The following is an 11265-nucleotide window of genomic DNA, read 5'->3' as shown; positions in this document are numbered from 1 at the left end:
GCACCGGGGCGGCTTTCCCTCAGCACAGGGGGGGCTTTCCCTCAGCACAGAGGCGGCTTTCCCTCAGCACAGGGGGGGCTTTCCCTCAGCACCGGGGCGGCTTTCCCTCAGCACAGGGGGGGCTTTCCCTCAGCACCGGGGCGGCTTTCCCTCAGCACCGGGGGGGCTTTCCCTCAGCACCGGGGCGGCTTTCCCTCAGCACCGGGGAGGCTTTCCCTCAGCACCGGGGCGGCTTTCTCTCAGCACCGGGGCGGCTCTCCCTCAGCACAGGGGGGGCTTTCCCTCAGCACCGGGGCGGCTCTCCCTCAGCACAGGGGGGGCTTTCCCTCAGCACAGGGGCGGCAGAGCGCGGGAGCAGCGCCAGCGGAGGGCGGCAGCCACGCCGGGAGGGTGCGGAGGTGCCGCCGGGAACCCGTGGCTCTGGCCCCGGTCTCGGTCCCGGTCCCGGTCTCGGTCCCGGTCTCGGTCCCGCTCCCGCCGGGGCCAGGTCCCGTCAGGGCCGCGGCCCCTTTAAGAGGCGGTGCCCCCTCTCAGCGCGGCCTCGCTGCGCGCGTCGCGCTAGCGGCGCTCCGTGTGACGTCACTGCGCGGCGCCGGCGGGGCCGCGCTGCCGCCATGGCCGATATGGCGGATCTGTTCGGGAGCGACGCGGACTCGGAGCCCGAGCACAAAGGTCTGCGCGGCTTCTCTCTCCCTCTCTCCCTCTCCTCTCCCGCGGTGTCCCCACCACGGACCGCGCCGCCCGCCCCGCCCCGCCTCTGCCGCGGTCCCCGGGCGCGGGCGGCAGGGAGGGAGGGAGCGGGACGGGCGGCGCGGAGCCGCGGTCCCGGGGGTCGGTGCCTGCAGGGGAGGTTGTTCGGCTGCAGCCGAGTTCTGGAAACGGTGGAACACCTTCTGGTTTAAGCCGCTGGCGTTTTCAAAATTCTTTTCTGCGTTCCCGTAAATCAGTTTTCGAGGCAGGTGCTCTTTTATTTTCCGGTTGGAAGCCGCATTCACCAGCCTCGGCACTGAGGAGTAGCTCCATTGTCATAAACCTCCCTGGGTAGATGGCTTGGATTAAATACGGAGTGACAGTTTTCGATTTGATCTTACAAGCCACGTCTATATAGTTACTTGTTTAAGCCCTCGCTATTTCAATTGTTATCTTCGTTTGGGTTATTCCTTATTCTTTCTACAGTTTTAGAATCTTAGACCGCATCTTGTAGTTTGAAACTTTATGTAGCATCCATCATTTCTCATTGTGCCTCTCTTTGGCTGTGCCGTTATTAGCAGATATTTTATTTTACTGTTCTCGGTGACTTTTGTTCGTCTTGCTTACAGTTCTCTGTAGGTTTTCCCTGGGGGTTGGGTTGTGTTTCCGGAGTTTTTGTTAAAGCAATGCACATCATGTCATGTGCATCCCTGTAGGGGCGTCCTGACTCTTGAAAGGGCGGTGTTTGTTTTGCAGATTCCGATTCTGGATCTGATTCAGATTCCGAGCAGGAAAACGCGGGCTCTGGGAGCAATGCTTCTGGCAGCGACAGTGACCAGGACGACGACAGGGAGGCAATCAAACCCAGTAACAAGGAGTTATTTGGGGACGACAGCGAGGATGAGGGGGCATCCCATCGCTCGGGGAGCGACAACCACTCTGAGCGATCCTACAATCGCTCGGAGGCTTCGGGGCACTCCGAGCACGAGGACAACGAGCAGTCGGACGGGGAGCAGCACAGCGCTTCCGAGGCTGCTCACGACGACGATGAGGACGACCGCGAGCACGGCTCAGATGAAGGCAGCCATCACTCAGAGGGAGATGGCTCTGAGAAGGCGCACTCAGAGGACGAGAAGTGGGGCAAGGAGGACAAAAGTGATCAGTCAGATGATGAGGAGAGGCAGCAGAACTCTGACGATGAGGAGAGACAGCAGAACTCTGACGATGAGGAGAAGGTGCAGAACTCGGATGAAGATGAAAGGCCACAGGTGTCTGATGATGAGGAAAGACTCCAGAACTCGGATGAAGAGAAAATGCAGAACTCTGATGATGAGGAAAGGCCACAGGCCTCAGATGAGGAGAAGATGCAGAACTCTGATGATGATGAAAGGGCCCAGCGGTCTGATGAGGAGAAGATTCAGAACTCTGATGATGAGGAAAGGGCCCAGCACTCCGATGAGGAGGAGCAAGAGCACAAATCTGGTAGGACTCAATACAGAAATAATGATCTGGTGCTGGTTTGGTCTCTCTTTATTGTTTTATTTACATTGGCCTGAAAAGATTGAAATTTCAATGTAAAGGCATTAATTACCTGTCTATTAACTATAGTCATCTTTGTAATTTTTTTTATGCAGCACTTTTAGAGCTTATTAATACAGAGGAATTTTAAAATTTGTGGACCAAAATTTTTAATTTGCTGAGAATAATTATGCTCCTTATTAGAGTCTGCAAGGGGCAGCGACAGTGAGGACGAAGTTCTGCGAATGAAACGAAAGAAACCAATTGCATCAGATTCAGAAGCGGAGAGTGACACAGAAGGGCAGAAAGGTAAATGGTGGGGGGGTTTGTGGGGTTTTGGTTCCTTTAATCCTCTTCTTAGTGTGCCATTCATCAGCTACAGGGCTTGGTAGAATGGGTAGAGTTTGCTGTACGGTGCCATGGAAATAACAGAACAGCCATCAGGAGTTCTGTGTGGGAGGCACATGCTCTGTTCCTGCTGATCCTCTCCAGTTAGCTCTGTCAGGTTTTCTCTCCTGCAAATGTTCTCCCATGCCTTTTTACTGAAAGATGTTAAAAAAGGGCTCCTTTAATCAGAGCAGTCCAGGGAACCTGCACTGTGTTTTGTGATGGTTTAGCTGGCTGAGAAAGAGGTGTTTGTTTTCTGAGAAGTAAACCCTCCAAAATGTGCAATGAAGTTTCTTTACTTCTATTCAGTTACTTGAATAAGGATTATCTTACACTCTTCTGTTGCCATTTCTCAACTTGATTTCCTTATTTGATAAATAAATCTTGCGTTAGGGCCATGTGTGCATATATATGTGTGGTTTAAAATTGTAATTTTTCTGCTAAAGAGCATGCAGATGTCATGGATCTGTTTGGAGGTGCTGATGACATTTCCTCAGGGAGCGATGGAGAAGACAAGCCACCAACCCCAGGACAGCCCATTGTAAGTGGACCTGACTTCTGAGATAATTAACACTCCATTCCACTCTGAAATGCAGAACAATTGAGTTGGGTAATATTTTAGGGAGAAAAAAGAGTAGTGGCATTAAATAGCATTACAGATAATTTTACCCCAGCTGAAAGAATTATGAAAGTTTTGTACATAACAATATCAGATGGACTCATTTATCTGCCTTCCTCCATCCCTGCTCCGCTTTTTGTACTTGGAAGAAATATGAAGAATAGTTTATAATTAGTTTAGAATAATTGCTATTAATAAAATACAAAGCCATAGCTGTCTTTGGTACCTTATTGCAGCTGTTTGAGAAATATTTTCATTTTGATGATAGTTTTTCATCTTTTATTGGTAATAGATAAAAATACCTTCTTTAATCTCGTAGAAGGTGTCCCCCACAGAGTCTCCAGTGCTCAGCTGAAAACTCTGTTGGCTCCTTTGCTGTTCTTTACTGTCTTTGGTCTCTTGAGTTTGCACAGAGTTTAAAATCACTTTGAGTGGCACATGAAAATGCTGAATTGAATTGCATTTAATGAAAATGTCTGAATTCTTCTATCCAAATCTTCCTGATCTCTCTGTGCCTGTGGGTGACTTTTCTTTAAGCAAAATGTAATTGTTAGAGCAGCAGTAGCCAGATAGACTCTTTTCACTTGCACTCCTATTCTTTGTTTTCATTAGGATGAGAATGGACTGAGTCAAGAACAGCAGGAAGAAGAGCCTATCCCAGAGACCAGAATAGAGGTAGAAATTCCAAAAGTAAACACCGACTTGGGTAATGATTTGTATTTTGTGAAGCTGCCCAACTTCCTCAGTGTGGAGCCCAGGTAATTGCATGTTAAATACAGGATTGATAGGGTATTTTAGTGTTTCCCTGTGTTGCTTTTGTTTAGTAATGCAGTTAAATGTGTTTGGCCTATTTAAAGTTGTTGACATTAAGATGCGTATTTTTGGTTGTGATTAGTCAATAGTAATGGCTGTTGTTTTCTAATCAGATAATTTTATTATGAAGTTGTGTTTCAGCTTGATTTAATAACTTATTTTCTGTAAAAACCAGACAAAAGTGCAATTTAATTGAAAGCACATGCTATCAGTTGAATTTTAAGCATAAGTTCAGGCTCTCAGATATGTGAAGGGCAAATGCACAGGACCTTTGTGCACTTCCCAGTGATTAAAACCAGCATTTTGAATTTCAGAATAAGACCAGTTTTATTTGTGTGTGTTGCATGTACTATTTAACTATGCAGAGGCTGGTTATTTCTTTTCCTATTCACCTAACCCAAACTGAAGTCATTTACTGGAATGCATAAGGAGCAGCAAAATAAATTATTGGAGTTGTTTGTGATGTTAGGTCCTTCAGCACTTGCAGCACAGTGCTGTTAAATCTGAGTGTTTTGCTAAACAACTTTCTTGCTCTGTTGCCAAGGTCACTCCAGCTGGCAGCACAGCCTTGTCTGTGTCACACCTCAGCTCAGTCGTTCTCCCTGGCTTGGGGCTCCAGGCTGTTTCAGGGGAGAACTGTTCAAAATCTGGGTAGTGGCTGCTACCAGAGGGAAGTGCTGATGATGTTTGGGGTCAGACAGGACTGAAAATAGAATTGTACAGTAGCAGAGTCTGTTCATCCCTTTCTCCTTGCAGCAGCCTGGGAGCTATTAGGAAGGAGGTTAGGGAAAGGGCTCCCCCCACTCCCATCACACTCATCAGATTTTTGAAGGAAGAGGAAAAACCATCTCATCTTCCTTTCTCTTTGGTTGGTTTTGAGATTGAAATATAAACAAACAAACAAAAAAACCCAACAAAGATTGTGCTCTTAGAAGATCCCCAATTCACCTCATTTATAAGAGATTTCTTTTGTTTTATTTCCTCTGTACGATCTTGTATATTTTCTGTTCCGCTCTTAACCCTGACCTCATCATGCTGATACTAAGGAAACAGTATTTTCTGAGGCAGACTTGCTTTCTTCAGCTGGAACCATTCAGAGGGTGTGAATGTTACCCTGTAATTGATGGTAGAGAGGACACTTGGGTCGGGCCCCGGGGTGGGAATTAGTGCAGTGAATTTCCTGGCTGCAGAAGGGGCTGTCCCACACTGCAGTGCCTGCTGTTGTGGGCAGGGAATAATTTAAACCTCTCGAGCACCTGTTAACTTGCACAACTCTGGAATAATCTGGATTAATTTTCTTGGAAGAATAAAGAATTTATTGTAAAATTTGTTGCAGACCTTTTGATCCCCAGTATTATGAAGATGAATTTGAAGATGAGGAGATGCTTGATGAAGAGGGTAGAACTAGGTTAAAACTCAAGGTATAATGCTAATTTTCCTTCTGTCTTTTACACTCACCTAGGCACTTTTCTTCAAAGTCTATTTCAGGTCTTTTGGAATGGTGTTTTGAGTTTTCAGATTATGAAAGTGTGGGCACTGAGGAACGTTGATCCATTTTAGCAATAATTTTTTAAAAGCTTGACAGCTGCATTTCACCAATAAAAGCAGTAGTGTTCACCTTTATTTCTTTGCATCATGCCACAAGTTACCAAGCCTTTCTAACTGCAATTTTCAACCTATATAGAGTATATTTTACCACAGCATTCCTTACTGTGAGCTAGAAAAGCTGTTTTGTTTCTTTTCCCCACAGGTAGAAAACACAATACGATGGCGGATGCGACGAGATGAGGAGGGGAACGAGATCAGAGAAAGTAATGCCCGGATAGTTAAATGGTCAGATGGAAGGTCAGTGTGGACTCTCTGCTATTGAAGTAGTGCAGTTGTTCTTGCAGTGACATGCAAAACTGGAAGGTCAGCAAACTTTGACATCACAGTACAGATTATTTTAGTCTCAGTGCTTTGAAAGGTTTATGCTCTGCTTAGTTTGGATCGAAATATAATTACCGGCTAGATATAAAAAGGAAACGAAGGCTTTCTTCATTTAGAAATGAGGTAAAAAAATAGACTGCAGTGGCTTTATCAAGTAACTGATGTGGGAATCTCTTTTAAGCATGTCCCTCCACTTGGGGAATGAGGTCTTTGACGTGTACAAGGCGCCGCTACAAGGAGATCACAACCATTTGTTCATCAGACAAGGGACAGGTCTGCAAGGACAGGCCGTGTTCAAGACCAAGTTAACCTTCAGGTAAACCTCCTGTTCTGTATCAAATGTTGATACTATTTGTGCAATTAGGTGTTGGAACTAGTGTATAAAGATTAGGTACAGCAGTCTGTAAAGCATCAGAGCTTCCCTGGTTAGTAAGAATGTGCTGTTTTCCAAACTCAGTTTTTCAGTAAGATTTGTGCTACGTTAGGGGTCTGAGTTGAGAACGTTAATGTGCCATTTCCTACGTTATGTAGGCTACAAATAGGTTTCTTGTGTATATGTTTTAATTCACATTTTTACAGGCAAGTCCTCATTTGAATCAGAAAAAATATCACTATTCCCTGAAATTAATCTTTTGTCTGATGCACAGTTGCTGTCAAGATGGTAACTGCTTCTTGAGATACTGATGTGAACTGTGAGGACAGATGTTTAGGTTGATACGGGTCAAAGGTTGTAGGATTGTAGAATCATTAAGGTTGAAAAACCCTCAGAGATCTTTGAGGCCAACTGTTAAAGGCTGGACTGGTGGTTTTAGTGACAGAAGACTTGATGTCTCCAGTAGCTGTTACACTGCACATAAATACTTTGTAGAAAGGGCTGATGCTTTTACTTTTGTGCAGATGAAGTCTCTGAAATCTCAAGTATGCTGCCCCTACCATTGTCTTTTGAAAATGGAGATGTTCCTTAAAGAAGTTCTTAACCCCTAGCAATTTTTTACCAGGCCACACTCTACAGACAGTGCCACCCACAGGAAGATGACTCTGTCTCTGGCAGACAGATGTTCAAAGACCCAGAAAATTCGTATTTTGCCAATGGCAGGCCGTGATCCAGAGTCTCAGCGCACAGAAATGATTAAGGTACTGTGGCATGGAACTCTCTGATCTGCTGGTTTAATCTAAGATATCACAACTGTAACATAGCTGGACATTTTTGAACAGTCTATGATTTATGAAAAACAGTAATGTTTTGGAGTTTTAAGCGAGACTTACAAGCCACGGGTGTGGTTTGCTTAACCTGGCAGATGACAAAACAAGGAGAATATTTGCAGCCTTTACACTGCTGTGAACTTATCTCAAAAGCTGCCGTGGAATACGAGGTGCCCTTGAGATGCCTTGGGGTGCTTTTATCCCTCAGCATATTGCTCGTGTCTTTGGACAGAAAGAAGAGGAGAGGCTGAGGGCCTCCATCCGCAGGGAGTCGCAGCAGCGCCGCATGCGCGAGAAGCAGCACCAGCGGGGGCTGAGCGCCAGCTACCTGGAGCCCGACCGCTACGACGAGGAGGATGAGGGGGACGATGCCATCAGTCTGGCAGCTATCAAAAACAGATACAAAGGTGGCATCAGAGGTAACCTCAACAGCATGTCATTGAGGCCTGTGTGATTCAGATAGGGTCATTTCGCAGGAGGGTCCTGGGAGGGTAGGATTTTGGCAGCTCATTTGATGCATGAAGAGACATTAATTCAGTTTGTGTAAGTTTATTTTGTTTACTCTGGACTTAGATTCTGCAAACATTTTGTGGCACTGGATGTAAGACATTTTTAATATCCTCACTTCCTTGCCAGTTTCAGATAAACATAAATATTTGTCTCTTTATTTTTTTCCGGAATGTGCAGAGGAACGTGCTAGAATCTACTCTTCTGACAGTGATGAAGGCTCAGATGAAGATAAAACCCAAAGACTACTTAAGGCAAAGAAACTTAATAGTGATGAGGTAAGAAAAGGACTTTGTTCTTAAGCTGCTAATTTTTAATGAGGAACATTTCCTTCACTAAATCTAGTGTTTAAACCTGGGACTTCTGTGGTTTCATTTATGCCGTGGTGAGTGTGTTATTTGACTTGGCGTGCTTTCCGTGGTAATTAATCACCAATTTCTTATGCATTGCATTAGTTCACAGACCTGAGTGTTTCCCAAAGGAAGACACTGTTGTTATTGCTGATTTAAAGATGGAAAAATTTATGCAGGGTTATGTAAAATGACTTTACCAAAATTATGCAAGGAATAAGAAGACTTAATATTGGAATGCTAATGCAGTGTTACCTAAGTTACATGGTCGTCTCCTGTTTTTATGGAAACAGTGGAAGCATTTTCACATAGTATTTCTGCTCTTTTTAAATAGAAGAGTTAAAAAAGTGAGTTAAAAAGACTTGCTGTCCATTGCTAAACATACATTTTCCATCACCCTAGTATCATCTGAAACATTGGTCCCTGATCAAATTAACTGTTAGCTACAGCACTGGTGCTGTTTCCTCATCTAAAATGGTGTTTTACTGGTTTGAAATTTATGACTGCTGGGTATTATTAAATGAGTCTTTGTGAATATTGCATTTGTGGTTTAGTTCAAGTCATGTCACTGCTGGTACAGCACTACAGTGTTACACAAGGAGTAAGCTGCTCTCACTTTCATTTCTATTCTGTGTTTCCTGCAAAGTCCCTGGGAGGCCTCACTCCCCAGCCCCTTGGGTGTTTTCTGTGTGCTCAGTGCAGGTTCTTGGTGCTCTTACAGAGTCAGCTGAGTTATTTGCACTAACAGGCGTTGTAATGTGAAGTGGAAGTAAAAATTAGTTTTGTCTTCTGAAGACATAGATTGTGGCTTTATATTATACATTAGGAAAATTTAATATTTCAGAAAATGTAACAGCCACAGTGAGTCAGGTAGACAAAACTGTAATTTTGTGAGCCCTGTGTTTGTTAGTAGAAACAGAATTGTTTATTTTTAAGCCCCTATTAGGTGTGTTAGCTCATGATACAGCAATGTGAGGACTTGGCAGTTCCCTTCTCTCAGCAGAAAAGGTCTAATCAGCAGCATTTCTCTGCTGCTTGAGGAGCAGCAGCCTCCATTTTAAACGGAGTGACTGGGAGGCAGTGCTCTCCTCTCAGGGCCATGGAGTGGTGCTGCAGTGTCACAGAAAGCCCCAGTGGGGCTCCAGTTCTTGTGCTCAGTCCCCACAGGGGGGTGTGGTGTTCAGTGCATGCCCACATATGTGGGACTCTGGCTTCTTGTACACTCACTGGCTTTTACCTGCTGTCAGTCAACAGCACAGCACAAATCTGTGTCCTGGTAGCAGTTTGTTACCATCACTGGCAATGTCAGTCTGTTATTAGTACACTTCATCACCACACAGCAAGTAGTTCCACTGTTGCTGCAGTTAACGGGGATATTCTGCTGAACAGGAAAGTGACTCACTGAACAATAGCCCAGCTAGATTACAAGAGAATGTTTGTTCTGAGGAAGAAGCTATCACTGAGTGCTAATTTCTGTTTTCCATGCTTAAAATTCCTTCCTAACTGAAATTCTCCCAGTACTTACTGAATACATTAATATAGAAACAAATGCTTTTGGATAAATAATTATTATTCAGAGTTCTGAAACTCCAAAGTTCTGGAACCCAATCTTTCCTCCTTAAAATCCAAGCAAGTTGGTGTAAAAAAAAACCAAAAAAAACCCACCCAAACCCACATTCCAAAACCAACAAGTGGAAAAAGGGATGAGGTTTCTTGGACCTGAGAGTATTTTAAAAGATACTCTTCTTTTTCAACAATAGTTGAGTTACTGCTTGTTCCTCATGTCATAGTTGATGAGTTTTGCATTAACAACTCGTGATCTAAAATGCTGTTTGGAAGGATGATTCAAACTGAACTGGTGGAAATGTACATGGAGCAAAAATCAACCTGCTGACTCCATATTCATGAACTAAAGACTGAACATCCACCCTATAAAAGTCTATAAAAAAAAAAACCCTATGGTGTTGCTTGTAAGCAGGTAATTAACTCAGTGATTTGTGTTCCTTTGACAAGATCTTTGAAGCCTCATAAACTATAAAATGTTACATTTCTTGGGCTGTAAACTGGTGCTGATTCTGAGTGCCAATGGTTTCTCCTAAGTCTTTTTCTTTATGCCAGAGAGTGGTTAGTTTAGTTTTGTTTTTCTAATGAACAAAATACCCACTCCCTGAATTTCTTCTTTGCTTCAGGAGCTCTGATTCAGGGCATGCAGGTATAAAGAGTCTGAAAACTTAGCAGAGCTGCAGTGGCTGCCTGAAGGGAATGTGCCTGCATGCTGGAGAATTCACTGCAAATTCCAGGAGTTATCCATGCTCATGAGACTGGGTGAGAGTGCCCCTGCACACGCTGCAGATGCAGATAACACAGACTCTGAGCATGCCATGCTCAGGCAGAGCAGATGTGGGTGCAGGGCCAGCGAGGTGATGCATGGACCCCCCTGGTCTGGGATGTGACACCGGCAGCAGTGACTGAACCACTGCAGCCACTCTGAGGTTAAGGACTGGCACAGGAGCAGTCCAGCTTCACAGCAGCACAGAATGGAAAAACTAGAACCAGTAATTTTGCTTTTCTTGCAAGAACGGCTTTGAGGTCTTTTTGTTGTTGTTCTGTGTTTTTCCAGTTTTAGCTTGAAGTATGGGGGTTTATTTCTGTCCTTTTTCTGCCTTTAGGAAGGTGAACCTTCTGGAAAGAGAAAAGCAGATGATGATGACAAAGCAAGTAAGAAGCCTAAGAAGTACGTGATCAGTGATGAAGAGGAAGAAGATGATGATTAATATTAAGGAAGCGCAGCAGTTGGGTCTTTCTGTTGTTGTTTTTTCTATATATATGTTTATATATATTGTACAGTTCTGTTAGAGCACAGATGTAAGTAACCATAAGGGGCTTATTTTGATAAAGGAAAATTCCTAAGTCTGCGTTTCTGGTGTGAATAAAGTTTTTTTGACTTCCTTTGACTCCAAGAGTTTTGTCTCGTTGCAGCGAATGTTGCACCAGGGATCATCACAATGCTGATTTTTACCTTGCACAGTGTATTTCAGTTTTGAGAACTGCAGTAGCTGGTTACCAAGTGAATTGGTCAGTAACTTTTACTGAGTCCATATGGGGAAGCCATGCTAATCCCTGTGGAATGCTCAAACGAGAAGTTTGCCTGACAAGGGTATGGTGGCAGAGCTTGCTGTCTGTGTGGGGGGGCTGGAGGAGAATGTAGTGGTACAGTACAACTCAGCTTTTTCCCCAGATATTCCTGAT

The 11265-nt window shown here is 44.4% G+C and overlaps 1 protein-coding gene across 1 annotated transcript; it reads left to right on the top strand.

Moving 5' to 3' along the window:
- Window positions 1–596: 596 nt before the first annotated feature.
- On the top strand, window positions 597–10970 carry LEO1 (LEO1 homolog, Paf1/RNA polymerase II complex component). The gene is made up of 12 exons (XM_048318011.1): window positions 597–672; window positions 1447–2172; window positions 2413–2517; window positions 3042–3136; window positions 3827–3972; window positions 5364–5448; window positions 5778–5872; window positions 6138–6272; window positions 6955–7090; window positions 7392–7578; window positions 7847–7944; window positions 10686–10970. Exons 1-12 carry the CDS (start codon window positions 615–617, stop codon window positions 10788–10790), a joined length of 1971 nt encoding a protein of 656 aa, XP_048173968.1. The 5' UTR covers window positions 597–614; the 3' UTR covers window positions 10791–10970.
- The last annotated feature ends 295 nt before the right edge of the window (window positions 10971–11265 follow it).

This window comes from Corvus hawaiiensis, chromosome 13 (assembly GCF_020740725.1).
Source record: "Corvus hawaiiensis isolate bCorHaw1 chromosome 13, bCorHaw1.pri.cur, whole genome shotgun sequence".
NCBI lineage: Eukaryota > Metazoa > Chordata > Aves > Passeriformes > Corvidae > Corvus > Corvus hawaiiensis.
This window is presented reverse-complemented; position numbering and strand designations above follow the sequence as displayed.

Excerpts from the sequence above, each read along its gene's own strand:
- LEO1 (XM_048318011.1), top strand. The coding sequence starts at position 615 with ATGGCCGATATGGCGGATCTGTTCGGGAGCGACGCGGACTCGGAGCCC. Across the intron at positions 2,518-3,041 it reads TGACACAGAAGGGCAGAAAG|AGCATGCAGATGTCATGGAT; the intron begins GTAAATGGTGGG and ends TTTCTGCTAAAG. Across the intron at positions 3,137-3,826 it reads CAACCCCAGGACAGCCCATT|GATGAGAATGGACTGAGTCA; the intron begins GTAAGTGGACCT and ends TGTTTTCATTAG.